The 23,531-nt window shown below is 32.9% G+C and overlaps 1 protein-coding gene across 3 annotated transcripts in view; it reads right to left on the bottom strand.

Annotated features, from left to right (window-relative positions):
• Positions 1-1,599: 1,599 nt before the first annotated feature.
• LRRIQ1 (leucine rich repeats and IQ motif containing 1) overlaps positions 1,600-23,531 on the bottom strand; it is a 116,990-nt gene continuing 95,058 nt past the window's right edge. For all 3 annotated transcript variants that reach the window (XM_075747954.1, XM_075747964.1, XM_075747974.1), the window contains 3 exons: positions 22,469-22,529; positions 17,447-17,567; positions 1,600-2,170 (listed from right to left, as the gene is read on the bottom strand). In XM_075747954.1, coding sequence (XP_075604069.1) covers positions 2,043-2,170; positions 17,447-17,567; positions 22,469-22,529 — 310 coding nt within the window. In that variant the 3' untranslated portion in view covers positions 1,600-2,042. The remainder of the gene's footprint in view (positions 2,171-17,446; positions 17,568-22,468; positions 22,530-23,531) is intronic.

Below are 23,531 nucleotides of genomic sequence, written 5' to 3'. Positions count from 1 at the left end.
TCAGCAAATATTGCCACTCCAATTTGTAATTTAGTAAGTAAGTAAGTTGTATGTTATAAAGCTACTATTTTCTCTTTGCAAAATAAAATGCCTTTAAGAATGTTGCCAAAACATTTTATTTAGGCTTGGAGATATTTCTCATTCAGAAACACCTGGAAAGCAAAAGAGATCAGGTATAATGACTTTTATACAGCAGATCTTTTTTAGATATAGAGCTAGATATAGATGATATAGAAAGATTTACGAAATCTGAAAGACAAATACCTCTTATTTACAGCAGTGGTGACCTGCAGTATATTATAGACTCTCTAGACAAATAGAGGGAATAATCTGTGCGAACTGTGATTCTAAGTGTACGAATTGCTTGATTTTGTGTTTTGATGCACCCGTCACTGTGGTGTATCTATTTCCTGACCACGCTGCCACAGACAGTGGAAAACATTTGGAACTGACAAAGTTTTTCCCTACAAAACTTATACCCTTGATGATACAATTCAAACCACACAAGCTCCAGTCTTTAGGGTGACATTTAAAAGTCATTATATAGCAGATCTGGAAATTCAGTTTAACACCTACTACATACATTAGGAAACTAACTAGATAACTTCAGCATCTAATGATATTTCATACCCTGCTGACAACCACAGCATTTCTATAGTCAGGCTGGGAAACCTTCACTGATCATCATTCTTCAGAAAGGTGAACACATTTTTTCTGAAGTAGGCTGCACTGACCTTTGAAAAGTAAAATGATAATAAAAACAGCATGCTGATTCAAATCAGCAAGGTAATTTACTGAAGGTTTTCCATGAGATGACCCACCTTTTAATCTGAAAATTAATGTGAGTATTCACAAAAATGAAGATAACGGCTTTCAATCCATAGTCATATGTGTATTTTAGCATAAAAAAGCACCTCACAAAATAATGTCATATGTAATTTAAGTACATTTTAAAAACAGCCACAACGTAAGAATTTGCTCTTTACTGACTGAAGTTTCAAGGCCCATTACCCTCACCACCTCTTTCTCAGTCTGTAGGGGGTTGAGGCTTCACAATATTGGACAGAAACAGATGAGGAAATACCAAAGACAGACTTCACTAGACCCAGTTAGCAACTTCTACCCTCAAAGTGGAAAACATTAAAATAATGTTAGGCTTTGAAATCAAGGAACATTTTCTGTCCTGTATGTTGACGGACAAAGCATTCACTAGAAGTAATGAGTTAGATGATACCCATGAATCGTTGACATAGTATTTCTTCTCTTTCTCTAGATCTCTTTGCACCACAAAACTTTTACACATGAAGGAGTTTGGCTACATGAACAATTAAAGTTGGGTTTACAGTGTCAAAATGAGAACTTAGTAAATTAATTTTTTTCTTTAACCTGCTAGAAAAATGTTATAAGTTCTTGAAAGTACAAAACTATAATAAGTTGTTTTATCATATTATGACCATAATTCAGGATGAAAGCTGTAAAGGACTTCTCATATTACTAAAAAAAAGATAAGTGCATCCCCACCATTTGTAGGTTGCTGTGAATTTTTGCTGCTTCAATAAAATATACTAAACAGACTTCTCTAGGAATGGCATTTCTGGCTGTTATAGCTCACAACATAGTTTGCAAGCGTGTATTTTATTTGTGAGAAAATTAGAATTCAGTGGTTTGATACGTGACATACATCACATAAGCGTGAACCATTATTACATTTGCACATCTCAACCAGTTCTTACAAGCAAGTCTAAACTTGTTCACCGTACAGTTCTGCGTTCTACACCACATAAACATATAAGCAATTGAAAACACAAACTATGATAACTTATTGACTGGTATAAAATACTTTGAGCAAAAAAAAAAAAAAAAAAAATCCAAACCACTGCAACCATATATAATAAAACAAGTCATATGTAGTTAACTGAAACTGTTTATATTGGTAATAAATGAGAACCCAAAAATTGATATTCACAGGCTTAAAAAGAAACAGCTCTCCATATTTCATTAAATCAACTAGTTAAATTATCTCCAATATTCAGCTAATATTTTTAAGCTTTTGCCTTTTTTTTGCCTGCTCCCCATCCTCCGCTGAGCTGCACCGGATGGTCTCGAAATGATATCCGTTCTTTATGAGATGGACCCAAACACGATTTTTCTGGAGGACACATATTCTTTTCTAAACAGTAAACAGACATGTGCAATTAACAAAAAACCCAAACAAAACTCCCTAAATTTCACTGCATCATATTCTTGTTAAGATAACAATATACATTGATATATCTAATTTGATAGCACACAACTTTTATAATTACATACTGCTTACTGTTTTAAAAGCAATACAAGTATTTTCACAAGGTAGTACTTTTTGTAAAAACAAACTCCTTCTCAAACTAGACAGTAAAATAACTATACAAAATTATCATATTTTTAAAAGTGCCACTATCTGTCCGTTTTGAACATATTTTAAACACATATAGAGATACGCGATGCTTTTGACACAGAAAGTAGTAATGTCATTCACCTTTCAAGTGGACAGAGAACTAGTTCAGTAGATATATCTAATTAACAAGTTATTGGTTTACTGTATTAGACCAAACAAAAGAGAGATTTGGTTTTTTCAAAGCCCAGGAATACTTAAACTTTGATGCTGTATGGTGCCACAGCAAGTAAAAGCACACACAGAAACACGTGAAATAATCACTTTCATTGTCACGCACACAGATGCTAGAGTAATTTAGACAACAGTTTCTACAAAATACTTAAGAAGATAATTATTTAAATAAAGTAACTAGTAGACCTGACCAAAGGTATGATGTTTATTTTACAGAAACCAATGCTTTACAGGTAGAAATATCTTTCTTAGACATCTACAAGGAAGAAAGCATCTGTGGAAGACCACTCAAACTTTGCAAGAGAATGGTATGATGTTCACGGTACAGAAGGTTATACATATATATATAAATAAAATTAGCATGCTATCTTAGCTTATCAAAAATTTTACAAACATCGTTTTGCCACCTATCAAAGGAAAAGATTACTAACTGCACAGTTTTAGGGGTTTTTTTTAATGTTTTAACTTTTTACTTTCTAACAGTAAAATTAAATTTCTCACAATAAAGAGTCCCAAAAATTAAAAAAACCCTTAAATCATATGACTGAATATAGGTCTATCTACTAATATATACAACATAGCTATAAATGCCAAACAGTGAGAACGTCCTTGTTTTTTCATGGATGCTTTTCTGTAGTCTGTGACATCTAAATGTCAGGAGCTTTTCCCAGCCTAGAGTTCCACTTTTTATTATTGCAAATATATCTTACTAAATAGTTCTCTCTTTCCACAATCAAGAACTTCCAAGTATTTTTAACATGATCCCTGTTCAGTTTCTTATGGCCCTACAGATGTACTCAATCATTTTTTTCCTTAAAATGTATTTTAGGTCTACCTGATAAAGGTTTAAAATACTAATGTCTTGCCTTTACAGCATTCCCAGTTTCCTTGTCTTTGGATCCTTTTATTTAACACCTCAAATGGTAGCAGGTATCTCTAGTGCAGAAAAGCTTTCATTAAAGGGAAAACAATAAAGTTATTTAATCAAGCAGTAAACTTGCCATTCTTTTGACTGGGAACCATAACGTGTTCACTGAAGGCTGCAACCCTTAACTTAGTAAACTAAGAAGTGGTTAACTAGTGAAACTTCAAAATAAATCTGACATGGTAATAATATTGTATCCCTCCTTTAATTTAAAGAGATGTTTTCTGAAGTTGCAAACATTGTTAAAGAACAAAAAGAATCAAGACTGGAATATGCTTTTTGTTACCAAAAAAAAAAAAAAAAAAAAGAAGAGGGTAATAATTATTGCATGTTTAGACTGGAAAAAAAGTTTGGGGCTAAATTATGCTTGAGACTGACTTTCCTATGCACTCATCTTCAAGGTTATATCAATGATAAAGGTAAACTAGGCATACTATTTATTTAATTCTATATTTTGGGGAAAAAAATTATTACATGATTTTAACAACAGAATAAATACAAATGCCAGAACAAAAACATAATTAATGAATTTTAAAATTAGTTTATAAGTAATAAAGTCAATGTAGCAAAACAGGAAGTCAATCACATCCAAATTGCCTAATCTGGATTATTTCTGGACTAACATTTCCCACTTGTTTATGAACCTGTCTGTACAGCAAAATATTATTTTCATGATGGACTTCACAAGTCTGTAAATGTAGCTTTTCTGGCTTTCCACTTACAAGTATATGCAATTGATTGGAAAGGATATATTGTCTTTCTATTACTATGAAATGTATATTATTATTATACCATAAAAAATTCCCCAAAGACTTTCTGTAATTTGCTGCAAGAAACTTGTGAAAAGTCTTTGTAAATTACTAATATATCCCTTTATTTTGGCAGAATAACAGCCGTATCTGTCATAGCATGAATAGTGCTTGTCTAAACTTCAGAGTCAAAAGTTCACAATTTTTTTTTTAAATTTTAATTGTAACTGATTTATACATTGTTTAGAGGGTAGTGTAGTCAAATATTTTGTGAGTAAAATGTAATAACTTATTAATCTTGAGTGCATATATGCTGTCTGACAAAACAATGTTTTAGATGTCTGTGAGAATCATAGCTCAGGATTTGTAGACCCTGAGTAACAGAGCAGGATAACTTCCTCAGCCTGAAGGTATTTTTGCAAAATCCCACATACTCTGAAGGTGTAGACTCTCCGCTCCCTTGAATGCAGGTTTAACGAGCCAGAGGCTATCAGCTATTGGCGCTCTTTTGCTTTATCTAGCCTGAAGTGCTGGTTAGTTTTCCCAGGGTCTGCCTTAAACTTTACAATAGTGACCTAGACAAACTGAATCAAAGCATAGACTACTCTGTATTCTTTCTTTCCATCCTTCACAGAGCTCTCAGCACTTTTAGTCAAATAAAATAAAACCATTGCAGGGAATGATCAACTAGTTTAGAATGAAATATCTACAAGACAGGTTTGTTGTACATCACTGCAAATCACTCCCTTTGTACGTCCCATCCTCCCATCTTTGAAATGGGCATAATTATGCTTGCCCTTCTGATAAAGCACTTTTGATGTCTATTAAATAGTACTAAAAGATGGGTATTATTATCAGCATTGCTGTTCTAGTTATTGGTCTAACTGGAGTGATGAAAGACAGAACTGGCATGGAGATCGAACAGCCTATTCCCTGAAGAAAAACTCTGAGACACGGATATGAGTCCGATCAGCATATACGCATAGTGAAGTTTGCTTTCTCCTATTCATATTACACCTTATTCTCAGAAATTATATTTACAGACTGCCAGTGGCTTAAATGTTAATTAAGATGGAAAAAATTGTATCATAAAGCAAAGAAACACCTAATTTACAATGAAGGTATTAGTCAAATATGAGAAAGATTTTTATTGCAGTTCTTTCCCCTGGAGTTTAATGCAAAAACAGAAAGAAAAATGAAAATACAGGAATGCAATGCATTGCAAATATAGGACTGAGATTAGTCATCATACATCTGCCCACAAATTACTATGCTTATTTTTAATTCATGTCTTTTGTGAAAATCTAGGTATGAACACTCTTGTGGTGAAGTAAGAGCAGCTTTGTACTTAAGTATAAAGTAAGCATCTAGGTAGAGTCTTACAAGAAGTAGAAATATTACATATAAATTAAAACTAAGCCTTAGTTATTGTGTTGTCAATACTGTGTTTACAACAGGTTTTCTGATTCTACCTTATTCAAACAGTGATTTTTTCCCTTCAAAAATATTCAGTAAAGACAGCTCCATTAGCAAATGGTTAGAATTTTGTCTAGATCAAGGGGATGAGGGAAGACAAAAGAGTCTGGTGAGGGATGACAGGCTCACTTTCAATTAAGGGACTGAACCTAGAAATGTTCCTTAAAAATACAGCCTCATTTTTCTAAAACAAACAAACAAACCAACAAACCCCCCAAAACCCTCAACCCCCCAAAATACAAATTAAAATGATAGGTAACTGATCCTTATTATATTTGTTTCACTTCCTTACATTTGTTGCCTTTACTTATATTTACCATGCTTTACTTCTTCTCCTTGGACATAAATACATTTATACCTGCTCAGGTGAAGTTGTGCAATTTTACAGCTTTATGAGATTTTTTTTTTATTTTAAGAAAAGGGGAGAAACTAATAAAAAGTGTGGAGGATACTTAGTTCAACGTACAGAAAAATAAAGCAAAGATTCACCAAAACCAATGATTGATAGCAATGAAAACATTTTGCACTTTTTACCATGTTCTACCAAGCATACACCTGAAGTGCTGCAAGGTCAGATACTCAGGTATTACTAAAATATTAAAAATCTCTGTGAGATCCTTTAATTATTCTTCAGGGCGTACTTTATTTGAAAGTCTGACTTTACACCTCAATAGTTTTTTTGAGAGAGCTTATTGCTTTCTCTTACAGCATAACTAATGATATGAATAGTTTTTACAGCAAGCTTGGATTTGCAAAACCTCTATTTTTCCCTAAACTGCAATATGTCTAGCAAATGAACAGTTCATGTATTAGCATATATGAGTGAATAAAATGAGTTTTATCAGAACTTTTCGACTTGTAAAATAAAAGATGACATTTACAGTTGTATGTTGCTACAAATATAAGGAGATCTGTAAGATATATTTCATTAATATTCATACATACATACAGAGGCATGCATATGTGTATTCGTGATTTATGAATAGTTGTAAGCACAATCTTAATTCTTTATTTTCATGTTATGCTCCATGAATGTATTTGTAGCAAATACCCAAATACCAAATACTCAAAGGCAACAACAGAAAGATTCACATTGTTTCAAGCCCATATAGAAGTATCTTTACTAAATATAAATTAGAACTATTACACTGGTTATACTCTATAAAGTACTGATATTTTTGACAACCATAATAATACTAGTAATTTTTACCATTACTGGTACTAGAATTAAATAGAATCTGGCAAGTTTATTAAGTATAATTTGACATGATAGGCAGTTATTCTAATGCTCACTCATATGGGAACAAAATCTTAGCCAAGAAAAGCAATTTAATGTCTCCTATCCCAAACTAGGCTTTGGAAGACAAGCTGTAACAGTTATTTACTGTACTTTCATTTAATTGTAATATTTGACTATATGAAGCTCCAGTATTGTCTGAGACATTTTCAGGTGCCTGTATACATCAAATAATAACCTTTTTTTTTGGAGTATGTGCTGAAAGCTTTTCTTGGGTTAAGTTAACATGCTTCTATTTCTAAGCAGTCACTTTTCTGTTGTTTAATCTGTTTTCTGCTATTGATTTGTTCTGGTCTTTTTTGGTTAAAGCCTGGGTCTTTTAACAAATGTCAAGGTTTACATATCCTCTGTTTTGATAAGTAATGCAATATGTAAAATGCTTTGAATGAAATTCTTGGTGTCCAAGAAGAAAAGCTTTGTTAAAAAGGTTATGATAGAAATTTTATGATGTATAGTAGACGTCATAGGGCATTTATCGATCCACCTAACATTGTGTGTCTGGAGATATAATTTATTTCAAAGTCCTTACCATATTGTATTACTTAAGAGCAAATACAGCATAAGAAGGCATGGAGAAAAAACTTCAACTTTTTAATGAAAGTGACCAGAACGAATCCTGAGCAGCAAAGCGTTTACATCAATTTAAGCTCTGGAAAGAAGTTAGGTTCAGCAGGATTGTGAAAAAGGTAAATGCTACAATCTCAGAAAAGTTACTTTTTAATAATGTTATTTATGGCTATATTGAAGTAGGATCAATTTTTTTTTTTTAGTTTTATTGATTACATCAAAACAAAAATATATTTATTGTACTGCAATTTTACATTACTTTTTTGTATTTCACACTTATCTTTGAATAGCATTGAAAGCTTCAGGAGCATCTTATATGAAATTCCACATCATATGTAAAGATGTATCTCTTTTCCATATGGAGATTTGAAGATAAAACACAGTCATGATTTTTTTTTTTTTTTTTTTTTTTGGTAAGCAAACGATTAATTTTGTCTGTAAATCTCCTTGACTTCAAGTTGGTATGACTAGAGACTAATCTTAAAATTTTGTAGAAACAACGAACATAAATATCTTTGTTTATCAAACACCGATGCTGTTCTAAGCAGGTCATGCTGACAATTACATACTTGAATAATCTGAACTCTAAAATGTGACTCAGTCACACGAAGGAATTCAGATAGATAAGCATTCACAAGAATAAGTTATAAACATTTATCAAGTGCTATTCTACACACTTAAAATAAACAACATAATAAACATAATGCTCCAAATATGTTCCTGTAAAATATAATACTTTCCTAACTATGAACAGGACTTGTAGCACCATTGGTTATTAAAGCCCAATATTTATTTTGTTTTTCAGCTCCTTATCTATTTCTCCAATTTTGACCATTTAGGATGAAATTTTATATACTGAGTATCTGCTTTTGGCCAAAGTTTTCTGAAAGGTCGGTCACTTCTAAGAAAATATGTGAAATATTTATGTTGCCCTTTGCAGAGGGGACTTGAAGTCCGCCAAGTAACAGAGCCTTGCTTTTAGGATTTGTCCAAATTTGGATCAAGTATATACAAATTGAAGTTGCTACATGATCGGAGGAGAAGTTCTTGATTTTTTTGGCTATATTCCCTAAAATATCAGTCAGCATGGAAATGTGCTTTACCAAGATGTTACACGGAGCTAAGCAAGACTATTCCTAAAAATAACGTTGAAGATCATGCGAGGTCAGGGAACTTAAAAGCCTGCTTGTTACATGCTTTCTGTGGTAGATGGACCCTAGCTACAAGAACCATGGAGAGAATAAGAACCAAAGCTCCTGTAGGAAGGAGACAGAGAAGAGGCAGAGAGTTGGAATTAAAACCTGAGAGAGAAATGAGACTGACTTGGAGTTAAGGTGAGAGAAACTAAGGCTAACTTGGCAAACAAGTGACGTAGCTGGCACAAGAAACTACAACGACTTGAAAAACAGACCGACGCTGAGAACAGAGAGAAAACATGGGGAAGAAGAAAGCTGTGGCTTGGCAAAGGGGAGCTGAATAAGAATGAAGAAGACAGATTAAGGGGCACTAGATGGGCCCTAACTCTCAGAATTTACGTAATTAAAAGAGGTGAACATACAGGTTGTGATAAGAAAGGGTATACAGAATAAGTAGATTAAGATTCTGGACTCATGATCTGCCTAAATAGTACACTAAACTAGGCAAAATTTGGAGGAGATTTAAACTAGGAGATGATGAATCTGAGGAATACTGGCAAAGAATAGCTGGATACAAAAGGCAATAGAGAGAGAGAAAAAAGTAAATCGGACAAGGATCTGTGGAACCAAACACAAGACTCGATGGTGACTGTGGACAGGAAGCCCAAGAGTGGACAGGAGAGGAACCTTATGCTGGAATAAGAAGTTGGAGGAGCAGAACAAGAATTGTTCATAGTGAAAGAAAGGATTAGGGAACACAAGTGTGGAAAAGACAGCAATGAAAAAGAGAAAACAGAAGGAAAAAACAAGGAAAGAAAGATTGTCTTGGGAAAAAAAAATCTATAGACATATCATTGCCATTCAATGTAACAACTCTGTGATAGCCCAACTTTCATTACTGGGTATTTCTGTGCAATCACTTCAGAAATATTTTTGAAGCTACTTGACAAATATCCCACAGCAAAGGAAACCTTGAATTATTATTTACTCATATCATATGACAGAAATCCTTGTGGTGGGTCTAATGGTTTCAAGGTTGCAAGTGGGTATCTAAGTTACATGTAAGTCAATGTCTCAAAATGGATTTTCTCTTTTTTTCAACCTGTTTTCTCTCAAAAAGCCCCAAACAACTTCCTCCAAGAAACCCCAAACCCCACTAAAAGACTATCAGGCTGTAAAATTAAGCACTTAAAATTTAGGAAATGCCTCTGTATCTGTTATATGTAGTTCTTGAATTATTTTCATAATTCAAAACACAGATGATGAAATTACATGAGATAATGTATCATTTTTTCTCCCTAGCCTGCTAAATTTAATGAAAGCAAGTTCTAAGTGCCTTTTAAAATCTGCATTTAGGTCATTTTTAAAATATGTAACCTCAAAATGGATCAAACGGCACCTTGTAAATTATCATTCTGTAGTCTGTTCAAAAAGATTAGGTATGTACTGTTTGATAGTTAATGTTGGACCAGATGATCCTTAAGGTCCCTTCCAATCTGGTATTCTATGATTCTATAATTCTATGATAATAATTTCAAATGTTTAGGAAATCAGTATTTTTCAGCTGTGTTTAACAAATAGAAAAAAGTTCTGATCCTACAGAATATGTTAAATTTGCATGCATGAGTATTCTCACTATGCAAAATTATACACAAGTACTTTCCTGGTCTAGATTTTCTTCTTAATCTTTCTCTCAAAAAGCCCCAAACAACTTCCTCCAAGAAACCCCAAACCCAAATTCATCACTAGTTGAATTTTTAAAATACTTGGGCATGGAAACAAATGGCATTACTCTGATGAGCCAGGCCTATATGTGTGTTTTCCTACATTTTAAAAAAAAATGTAAGTCATTTAGATTGCATACTGCAAGAACAGGGTAAGACTCAGATGTTATATATGTGAATAGAAAAAAACCCAAAAAAACCAGTGCAGTAAAAATTAGAAGTTTTCTGTATTGTCTATTAGATGCATGTATCATACTGAAATCTGGCTCACTGGCTTTGAAGCCAGGATTTCACCTCAGAAATTCACTTTTACCTGCACAATTTTATGTTCATTTTTGAAAGAAGCCTCCTTCTCAAGCAGATAATATTAAGAGAAATAGCTCTCTGCACAAATAAATGGTGACACCTATGTTGATTTACTTCACTTCAAACACAAGATTTATATCTATTCTGGAAATAAATTCATGGTACCTACCTGATTTTTCCTAGTTTTGTCATTATAAACTGTTTGCTGAATTTTTAATAAAGTTTCTTGAAGGACTATTGCACTTCTATTGTTACTTAATACTTCTCCCCAGTTAAGATAAAACAATCAGACAATTTAAGAAACTCTGAAAGAATGAGTTATACCTACATTCACACCCATTATCTTTATTTTGTGAATTAATCATTCCACCATTTGACATATCCCTTGATTTTGTCACCATTCTGTAACTAGTTGGTCATTTGCACGGCTGTACCTGTGTATATCCATGTGTAACATTACTCCTTTGTTGACATGGCAGTTTCCAAATAGTTTATCCAGTTCACAAATGAGGAGGCCCCTTCCCCTTCCTAACAATTAAACATAATGATGCTATCATCCTTTCATCAGCAGATACACAAACATTATACAAGGATGAAATATATCATGATTATTATTTCTGCAGATAAGAAAACTGATGTATATAGATTCAAAACAACATTCCTAATGTCAACTAACAGGCTAGTGACAGAACTGGAAAAAAAAGCCAAAACTCTTGAATCTGCAGTCAAGTACTTTCTCTCATGTGGATAAAACATATCCTATCAGCACTACGCATTTAACATACACAGAACAGTAGGTTTTAGTATCTAAGTCTGCACACGACCAAGTCCCATTGTGCTGTGTATTTTCACATATAAGGGCGTCAAGTGAAGTTCAGTATACTGAAGAACGTTTAAATACATATTGAAGAGCATTGTACTGATTTATTCATTTCTAATACAGTGATTTTTCTCACTGATTATTTAAAAGAAATCATCAATGTCAGATGAAAAATTTGGATGTGAAACAATATTGAGATTATGAGTTTTATCTACCTGCACCATAAGTTCGGAGGATATGAGCAAGCTTTTGTTTGGAAGTCATTAAAGAATTTCAAATTCATATAGAGTTGTGCCACTGCTGAATTACCCCATCTCTCTGCACAGCTCTTTGCTTAGGTACCATTCTATTCTAACATGTCTAACAGTTTCCAGATTGAGGCTATTTTGCATTTTTTCAGCCTATATCATAAGTCTAATTAGCTTCTAACTGTTTTCCTCTGACCATGTAAATATATGCTATGCTTTCATGTATGGTGGATTGACAGCTTTTTTTCCCAAGGAATATTTTGCATTCTGGTAAGAGGTACAGAGGTATCTGTGTGGTAAAAAATATTATATTGAAAGGAAGTTCAAAACAATATTCATGCTTTCCTAGTAGGTATCAAGGTTTGGTAAATTTTAGTTACTTCAGAACTGTACAACCCTTTCTCATCCATTTTATGCCTGCATTTTCTGAGCACAAAAATAATAATATGTAATCATGTCACTATTTTTTATTGGACAAAATGCTTGTCCATTAACATTCATGTGATCATATAACCAGATGTGGCTTAGAGAAGAGAGAGCTTTATTCCTAAAATTGTGGCAGCAGTTGTGATTTCTAAGGTAAATTGTGTTCAGTGTTTTGCTGATGATAATAAGTAATTTGTACTTTAAAAATCCTCTATAAATTTACCACATTTCTACACATTTTCTAAGGAGAAAACATAAATTTTACCATTATCTTATAGGAAGTGTCCTAAGCAGGTAAATGCTAAAAACCTGATAGGACTACTTAATAAGTACCCCCATTTTTGAATCCATGTTTCTAAGATGTTTCTTACTCAGTTTCTATAGCATGGCAAACTTCTAATTCAGACTGCATAAGCAAAAAAAAAAAAAAAAAAAAAAAAAAAAAAAAAAAAAAAAGAGACCAGAAACCCTTCAGTATAATATGAGTAAAGGCATGAAGAAAAGCTTAAAAATGAGATGTTTACTGCGCACAGAGAGTTTACAAATCCCAAATGAAAGACAGCAGTTATGGAACTACAATATATAGACAATGCTAATGCTAAGGAGAAAGGAGTAGGAAAGCAGGATTTTTTTAAAGAAGGGAAGCTATACCATACATTGCTGAAAACAAAGTTGCAGACTTTCTAAGGACTCTTATTATCAAAAGAAAGGAAGGCAAAAAAAAAAAATCAAAGTGGGGATTCTGTCAAGAGGAACAATAAGAATGGAGAGAAAGATGTGAAAAGGGGAGTGAAATAAAAGTTACTGTGTTTTTTGTTTTTAGGGTTTTTTTATTTGAGTTTGAAGTCTTGCCATTGTAAGAAAGGCATTATTAAACTTCATTAATTTAATTTCACTGACTAAACAGAATGGTAAAGTTTGAATTTATCTGAGAAATAAAATTGATAAATGTTTTGTATTGGAGATAGTATGAATGGGCCATTTTTTGATCTAAGGGTGATTAAGGAATGACAAGATTCAGGACCAAATTTTTTTTTATTATTTTTTTCCTTGGAAAGCAGTGTTTTACTGATATCAGCGGCTCCCTGAAAGACTAGAATTCAGGGAAGAGAACAATTAAGAATTCTGGGTAGTATTTTAAATAACAATTAGAGGCATAGCTCCCATTGCATTCCACTTTCAAATTCTGGTGCTTCTGGAAATCCCTGTCAAAAGATTGCAGTTCACAAGACAAGAAGTACAATGAAAATAAAGTTTAAGATTTGCAGAGAAAAGAAAACCACAAAATTGTGAAGATAGGTGGACAATGTAAATATATAGGAGACTCATCTAAAGGTCCAACAGTGGATGGCCAGAACCAGATTAGGATGACAGAATGGAGTTGATGATTGTCATAGGCTACTCACAAACTAGACATTAGTATATAAAAAAAATCATCCTGTCTAGCTAGCTACAAAAAAAATAATTACTTAACTCTTAATTCTTGAAAAATATTTCTATGTCTATCTTGCAACTTAGTGCTCATTACACTACTAGTGTTCAGGAAAGCATTAAAAAAAATATAACCAGCAATTCATACCAATATTTATGGAGTCAATAAAAATACCAATGAGTGTAGGACTGATACCTGAATCTTGCATAACTCTGACTGTAAGCCACTAACCATCATAGCTCATGTATGTGTTTTACAGAGAAATTATACATCAGGGAAAAAGAACTTGTTTGTGTCCTTTTTTACAAAAGCAAGGTAAGTTTATGTGAAACTGAAAGGCAGAAAATAGAATCAGCAAAAGATCATTTTAATAAACTTACTCTCGCAACTTATTGGCACAAGGTACCACAGAGATTAAGATCTTAGCACTGGTCAGACAACAATGGAAAATCCCCCAACAACTCAGCCCCAAAAAACCACCTCAAGAAATAGAAAAGAAAAATTAGTTACCAGGGAGCATAAAGAAATAACTATGATTTCTGGAAGGAATATAAACTAGTACATTTGAGAACAAAATGTACTGGCCATTAGCAGAAGCAAGTCCTAAATTATATAGGTAACTAATTAGTCTAACTGAACAACTGTTACTCTAGGTTATATATATATATACGAACACATATATTTTTTTAATATGGGGTGAATTTAACCTGCAGTCAATTTTCCCTTTGAACGTATAACATGAAAATGCATCAAATAGTTTAAATACACAAATGCTTTCCTTAAACTGAGATATACTATGTCCACAGCATTTCCTTTATTCCTTTGTTCATTCTGTTTTGTCAAGGAACAGAATTAAGTTAGTTTAGGATTAATATACCCCATCCAGGTTTTTCAGAGAAAAAAGTAAATTTGGGTAATAAAAATGTTGAAATTCTTTAACCAGGAATTCTTTGAACCTGCCCTTGGAACATAAGAAAAAGTACATCAAAGTTGGGCAGTTCCCAAAATATTTCTGGAAATCTTGACTTGGCCTTTCTAAAAAATCTCTGAATTAAAGGATAATAACTTTGAAGCATTGTACGTTTTGTCTTACAAAAACATGATCATTGATGTACAGTCATGTCCCTGCAGCATATAAAATGCATTTTATCTCAGTATCATATATATTTGATTTATTTTTGACCTAAAAATATTTTATCCTGCATTTTTAGACCTCACTTTTCAGCCTAGAGGATTTCAACAATTTATTGATACAATGAACGAATTTTACAAATTATATATAAGAAACATATATGATACCCCCAACTAATATCTCTGATATCTACTAACATCTCTCAGTTGTATGGCACAGTTTGTCGAAGACTTCCTACCAATAATGAAAAAGAATTCTGAGCAACAATCATAATTATGGATGTTGCAAATTGTATTTAGTAACATTTTATTAATTAAACCTTGTCAAATCATTGAGGTTGACTTCTCCTGAAAACATGATGCAAGAACTTGATTTAACAATTAATTCAAATAGGAACACCTCTAAGGTCACAGCACTTTTTCTAAGCTCTTCTGTAATACACATGCATGCTAACTTGAAGGGAATACACCTACTAAATCACTAAAATAGTTTCTGGGCTTCTTAAATATTTCAGAAAGCAAAACCAAGAGAGACAATTCAAGAGGAAAGGATTTTATAATGAGTACATTATAAATAAAGGCAAATTTCTCATGTTTTCAGATTAACGATACCACAGGGCTAAAAATTTATTTTTGATCATTGAAAAGCAACAGTCTTCGGCAAACAGAATTCATATAATAAAGTTGTTTATATATTGCATATAAATTGTACAGAGATAATAGTAATGTCTAGTTTTATATATAATATACATTACAATTTAATGTCTCATCACTGTTTAATTTCTCAAATCCATGGTGAAAAAAATTATATAGATACACATGCAGAAATGTATATAGAAAGATATAAGACCTGAGCCTTTTTTTCCTTAGTTCCTGGACTACTGAAAGGAGAATGAATACATAATTATGCTGTGGTAGATGTGTATTTTGTGAAAATACATATATATTACCAAACACTCTGAACTGTCTCTCACACTTACGATTCTGCCAGTTGATTGTTCTTTCCTGCTCCTTTCCTAGTCTCTCCTTTTTTTGAAGGTATAATACAATGACACTTTTTTCCTTTACTGTTCCCAAGCTTGTAACATAGGCAAGTTCTACATGCCTTTCTTCGTCGAAAGACTTTATTCTTATTTATTTTTGTGGACAGCGATATAGTGTAGGTTACGATCTAGACAGCAGTTATACATTAATATGCATGCAGTGTATATTATTTAACTCAATTATTCAAGATATGCATACATTCTATTCTGAATATATGAATATAATGATAATTTTGGCATTGACATCAGTAGCTTAGACTTGTCTCACCTAAGTTCAGGATCTTAACAGTTAGGAATCTCATCTAGTTAAATGGTGGGGCTTCATCACTAGCCAATGGAGAGAAACAGGAAAACTCAGGACACAATTCATTCTTTTCTAAGATGGCAGGCAGAGAGAAAGAATCATATTCTTTCTCCATGGATGCGATTAACTTAGACGAGGATGATAAATTTTATCTAATCTAATTTTAGGAACATAAATCCAGTGAATAAGCACGGACAAATTGTACTCACTGTTATTTTTGCCTGTGGTGGAATAATATAATGTAAATAAATCTTTATTCCAAAGCTTTTACAAAGTATGTCAGGAAAATAGAGATATCAAGTATTTTTACATGTTTTCCTTGAATTTTAATTTGGTTTTCACTGAAACTGAAAAGTCAGCATATATGAAAACATAATCAAAAAAGAAAATCCAGCAATTACATATAATTTATGAAATAACTTGATTTCTATTTTGACATAAAGCATGTCAAGAAACTTCCCTACTTAAATAGCTTTAGGAATTTCAATAATTTTGCCAAAAGTTATTTAATACTGTTTATATTTTTTGTTACGTACATTTTTGGGGTTTGGAGTTTTATTTATTCGGAAAAGACATTGTACACAAATGACAAAGTATGGTATGTCATATTATTAGAAATATATTAACATTTTCTTCAGTTATATTACACAAAACATGAAACTTAAAATGCTACCATTTTATAACTTTCAAGTATGATTTTTTTCATTTTATATATAGATATTCTTTTGCTTATTTGTATGATAGCAGAGTGGTAAAAATATAAGGTTTAAAAGGATCCTCTGCCACTGAACTACAGTAAGTTCAGGAGGGTGCATATACTACAGCATAACTGGTAATCAACGTGACAGAAATTTGTGGCTTGATTAGGATATTTGTTCTGGTATACAGTTAACAAAACATGTATTTTTCAAACCTCTTTTGGATAAAAAATGAAGGAGAACATTACCCACCCCCCCCACCCCCCCCACCCCCCATTTTATAATTTAGAGAAAACAAAATCTTTTAAGAACTCTGTCATCAGAAGACCTAGCACACGTCACAGGGAACTTCCCGTGGGTTAAAATCACAAGACGAAAGTCTATTGATATTAATGACACAGTTTTAAACAGAACTGTAGAAAACGTATGAGAAGGTTTTAGGTAAGAAAGAAACAGAGAGGTAAGTAGCATGTGTTACTAGGGATTCCAAGCATGGTCAGTTCCACCTAGCATTTTAAAGTGATTTTTAAAACTGATATTGAAAAAACCCATAACTTACTTGAAGATCTTGCTGAGTGTCTGTGTGGCTGCTTATTTTTTTCTCTGTTCTCAGTCAAAGCACTTCCACTGGCCATGGAAACAAAGTCTAAATCCGTGTCTTCTCTGCTTACAGGGCTTGCCTGGAAGCAGTGGGAGAGAATGTACACAATCATGAAACAAAATATAACATTTTCTGAATGCAGCTCACATTACCCCAAATAAACAAACAGGGTCTGTCAAACAACCTTCTTCAAAATGATACCACAATCCTTTATTGTTGCCTGGGCTGAACAAATGCACTATGTCAAAGCATTTTTGTAAATAAGAGCCGATCTTAAAATTGTGGTTTGTGATCTGAGTCAGTGCAACAACAAAAGAAAACATTTTAGTACAGTAATTTTGAAGAAAATCAATCTTGCAGACGGCTGATGAAACCTTAAACAGCTTAAGATCATTTACTGACCAGTCTATAATTTAAGTTATAGTTGAATGGCAGAGATGTCATATTGGATTATTTTCTGCAATATTTATGTTTTATCCAGGACACATATCAGTTCAATCAGTCAAGGGCCCAGTAAGTAATTTAATCTTTTAGTTTTTTTCTAATTAACCATAACCATCAGACAGCATTTTAATTATACTTTAGGTAAGAGTATTATCTTAATTATAAACTTCTAACATCCAGTGGTAGTAGATGTTGGCATGAGGCATGTTACCTGCACATAAATATGGCAAAATAGAAATGAAAATCATATTTCATTTTAGCAATGGGTTCTTGTTTTGGGAACGTGTAGGGCAAAGGTTAAAAATACTGACTGTATTTTTACAGATACCACAGACTGTAAATGGTAGATTGTTAGTTTTGCAGAAATGACTTCACATTTACTCAAGAAGAACTCCCTGTTCTTGAAATGAAAAGCTAATCAACATCAAAAGCAGCCATCTAACAATACTGTTAACCAGATAGTGAAGGCCAGTAACAACGACGGGGAAAAATCAGACACTGCGGAAGAGCGATCTACAAAATCCCCAGTGGAAAGCTCATCAGCTGAAAGTATTGAACATGAGCACGTAAATTTTCTAGTCTCTGGACCTTCAGAAGTGGAGTTCTGGAGGCAGATTAAGTCATTCCTGTATGTGGGCTGAAAAGTCCCAAATCCTTTCAGGAAGCTAGGTGTCTAACTGAGTAGAGTCCATTTTTTTTTTGGTAAAAAACCCCAAACAAACAACAAAAAAGGAGAGACTAAGCTAGTGGTAATGATGTCACCAAACTTGGGATAATATCATAGAGGCTAGACTGCTCGATCAGAAATCGAGAGACTGGATCTCAACTCCTTCCTCGGGCAGTTGAAGCCTGCAGCTCCCTTTTTCTCAGGAAAATGCTGTAGGCTACACCTACGGAGTCGTAGGCTATTCTGGAGGAGACGATCTCCAGACTTCCTGTTCAAACCCGCTCACTGTACCAAGAGCAGCATTGCACCAATGCAGACAGGCTTTGTAGTCCAGTCTAACTTAGAGAACTCAGATGAAATGGAGACCTGTTTCATTTCTTTGTCTTTACCCAGTCACTGTTTAATGTAAAATTCATTAAAAAGTTCATGAGTTTTCAAACCAACAACTCCAAAGATACAGAGATTTTACGCTCTTCCTTAGTGACTGCATACACTCTGTGTCAGCACAGAAAGTTTATCCCTTGTTTTCTGATGCTTGCCTTTTCTGTCTAATGACCATGATTTAAAAGTTTTGCTTTGCACAGATAGCAGGCTGTATTATTGCTGTTAACATAAATATTTCATTTTCTCTGCCATAGCAGTGTAAAAAAACTTTGAAAAGAGTAACAGTTTTATCCTGCCAACTCTTTATACTTTTAGCCTTAATATTTCCCGTTGCTTTAAGCTTGTGAGAGCTCGTATGTTCAAAATCTTTAATAATGCAATCATTGTGATGCTCAGAGAGATTCAAACCAATGGAATTGATCATTTTTTATTTTCATCTAACTTGTTTCGGCACACAGCAGAAGTTTTCTAATGTCCCGATTCCCAAAGACCCAGGAGGCCACATTACTTTAAACACCTAACCTTTCCATGGAATTACTATCCAATCCCTACCATCATAGAGTCTGAGGCTTCATTATCTTGTAGGCAACAATATTCAGTGTTAAATGCTAGGTTTTAATAGGGCTGTGTGGCTCTCTGATGTAAAATATTTGTTATTTTCTTTCAAATAAAGATAAGTGTTTTCACCCAATTGCAGTCAGAGTAATACTTAAGGTTGTATTAATCACTGGAGCAAACTTAATTTCAGGTTTGTAAAGAACCTGATTGAAAGTCCTCTGAAGCTAATTAAAACCTTCCCTTTTCCATTTATAGCTTAGAGCCAAAAATTTGGAAGAAATTTAAGATACTGGTACACTTTTTCACAGAGTGCAGTATTGGACTTCCATCTGTAGTGATCACCATAGTTAACTCTTCAGACTTTTTGCCCTCAGTTTTATGACTACAAACCCTTTTTATTTTTTTCCCCAATTAATTGGAAATTACATTCAATGAGTAGGAATCTTTGACTTCAATACAACTCTGGATGTGAATATTTCCCTATTTCTATGTTAAATTATTAAGATATTCTGTAACCTTCTGAGGTAAAAAGTGCTTTTAAGTTCAAGTTATATCTTCACGATTTGGAGATACTGATTAATAGTGAAATGGGTAACCATGTAGGTAGCTTAAACTACATACAAAGATGAATCAGGAAGTCTATCCTACTTGTCATTCAGCAAACTACTAATTTCAAGTGCCCAGTTTAAACTATAAGTTGGCATGCCTTCCTAAGCACTTAAGTAGTAGAAGTAGTAAGCAAAATCATCAAAAGGATCAAGATTAACATAATAAGGTCTTAGATTTACTGCAGGTTACTACATAGGGTTTATTCCCTAATGAGAAAGGCTAAAACTTCATTGTTAATATGCAACCATTGAAATACCATTTTGTCAAGAATGTCTGAAATTTTAGGAATGTGCACAAATATCGGTTAGAAAATTATATTAATCTAGTACTTTCTGAATGCAGGCTTATGTAACACATACAAATTAGGGATCCTATTACATACCAGGAAACTTTATGATTGAGCATATGAATAAACTACTGGAAATGCTCAAGAATGCTTTCCTCTTCTATTTTTTTTTTAAATGTGCATTTTCCTCTTTCAGTTTACCAGAAGTTTTCCTACTTTTTGATAATGATTGCAGCTAAGCATTAACTTCATTTTTGTCACGGTATCAGAGCTTCTAACCGAATTACTATGCAAAAGCATTAGGAGTATGTTCACATTTCACATTTCAACCTTTAAATGTTAAAAGAACCCATATAAATTTTAAAACCATAGTTTTCCAGACATCTATGTGCACAAACCACATCATTATTTCATTGCCTATATAGTACTGCTTTCTGCAGTAAAGATACATTTTATTCCTTTTTTCTATTTTTTGACCTTCTATTGCATTTTTCTATTTCATTCATGTGAACAGCTATGTAATTATGTGGCACAGGCTGTGACAATCCCGTAACATTGCCAGTTATGTGGGCACACCACATAATACTGTTGTGGGATTTCAGCAGCATTTTGTGGACAGAACTGCTTACTGTAAATAAGATACAATCTACCTATGTGCATATATGCTTACCGATAATTACATAATGTGCAATTTAGATAACATTATTAGATTATGATTTGCTCAAATTAGAGCAATTACTGTTTTAGACTTTACCTAACAAAGAACTATTAGCGCTGCTGCAACCAAAACCCATCACAACAGTCGCCTGGTTTATGATTTCACTGAACTTTAACAACAACCTAAGAATTGGACACACCCCACAGCAGAGAAAAATTTTTCACAAAATCTGACTTAAAGAAAATAGTAATAGTAACATCTAAGTTTAAAAGCATTTTTTTCAACAGTGAATTTTAGAGGAGTTTATGGACACATTTTCAAAACATGCATATTGCATAGTTGGTTAAGTTAAGGAAGACAAGTTAGAAAGGGCTAAAATTTCTCAGAGTATAGAATGAGGCATATGATATATTATCTAACCGGGAAATACTTTTTATGCAACATTTTACATTCTGTATATGAATATAAGACACTAATTCTGCATAGTTTGTAAGTTTTTGCCCCATTTTTTTAACACCCACATAATTATATCAACAAGAATATTGCTAATTTGGCAGTAAAATTTAAAGTGTGTGTGTACATGTATATAGTATATAGTATATCGTATATAGTATATATTGGTCAGTAGGCATCATAACACTGCTCACTATCAAAGGAACTTTTGGGTATCTATCTCTGACACTGAGTCTTTTAATTTTGTAAATCTTCAGACTGTTAAATTGCTTATATTCTCCCTCCTGCCAACCTACAGAACTACCCATTTCAGAAAATACATTTTTTTTTTAAATGCTGCAAAGAAAAGAATGAGTCATGAAAAAAGTAGGAGGCATTTTATGATGTTAAAAATATATAAAAGAAATTGTAGGAATAAGTCTGATTTTATACACTGTTTTTAATAATATTAATATACTAGCCTAACTTACTGTCTTTTAATAAATGACACTGTAGGCATATTAGAATGATTTAGGTATGTGACTTACAGAATTTAAGAACATTTAAACTTGTGTGATTGACAAGAATACATGTTTTCAGTCAATAATGTAATAAGTGCTGAACCATATTTCATTTTTTTAAAACATTTTTAAAAGGTTGATTTAGAAGCTTTAAAAAACACACAGTAGCATTGGATGTCTTAAAAACAAAACCAGTATCAGATTATGAAACTAGAACCCTATATACACACATGGGTTCTTGTGCTCAAACATTTTCTTCTGATCTCCATCAATGGGCGACTTGATTGCCAAATAGAGACAACATTAAAGAATTATATTGATCAAAAAAATCTCCTGGTTGTTTTACACCAAGAATGCATTTGAAAACACCATCAAGGCATAGCTGAATTCTGCAAAATCCCACAAGGAAACAAGTTCTTACCACAAGTTGTACTCGTCTACTGTCACGTATTGCAGGATCTAACTCGGGTAAAAAACGACAGCTGGGAAAAATGTAGAATAGAAATTTCGATAAATCCCACTGTACTGGGTTCACTAAAATACCTGGACAGAATCTTTTCCTGGAAACACTCCTGCTTAAGTAGAAATGATACTATTTAAAATAATGCCATCATTAAGATGTACTGGAGTAATTAATATTAATTGATAAAGTATCAGAGTAATTAATATTAAAATATTTGTACTTAACATTAAAATCAAGACATTATTAACAACTAATATGGTTTATTTCTATGTTAGAATACTGATTTTAAAATATAAATGTCACTAAATACAACCATGCATCAATTTTTGCACATACTGACATAAATTATAGCCAAATCAGTTGCCACATTACATAGGAATAAAATTGTTTTCAGTTACATAAATGTATCAGCTGTTCTAAACAGTATACCAGTGATATTCCAATGGAGATCGGTGGGACTTTTGCCACATTCAAAAATGGTATCATAATCTTAAAAAATGTCAGCATAAATACTAGTGCATAGCACACACCTGCAGAGGTAACATAATGACATTTTAAAAAATTATTTTATAAATTTTCATGTCTTCTTACTTTCAAACATCATTACATGTTCTGTTCCAGTGTTTTCCTTCAAATTAAAAGTCGTGACAGTTATCTTCAACAAATACTTGGAGTGTTTCACTATTATGGAACATGACTGACAGATAAATATTTTCTAAGGAATATGTGCTGCATATACTTCCTACAGTCATTGATACAATTTAGAAATGTGGAATATTTTTGCATACGAAACATAACAATATGCAGTCCATTTCATTACAAATTAAATACATTTTAAATGAAAATAAAGTTAAAATGGTTACACTAAATCCACTGCTTGCCTACTGACACCTTGTTTAGTTTTATTAGAGGTGCTTGGCATTGTGTCTACTAATGACTTCACTAAGATATCAATGGTTTATATTGAATTTATGACCAAAATATACTACGTCTTCATGTTAGTTTAGGGAATGAGATTAAC

This window comes from Balearica regulorum, chromosome 1 (assembly GCF_011004875.1).
Source record: "Balearica regulorum gibbericeps isolate bBalReg1 chromosome 1, bBalReg1.pri, whole genome shotgun sequence".
Taxonomy (NCBI): domain Eukaryota; kingdom Metazoa; phylum Chordata; class Aves; order Gruiformes; family Gruidae; genus Balearica; species Balearica regulorum.
The sequence above is the reverse complement of the archived record's forward strand: the minus strand, read 5'-3'. Positions and strand labels throughout refer to the sequence as shown.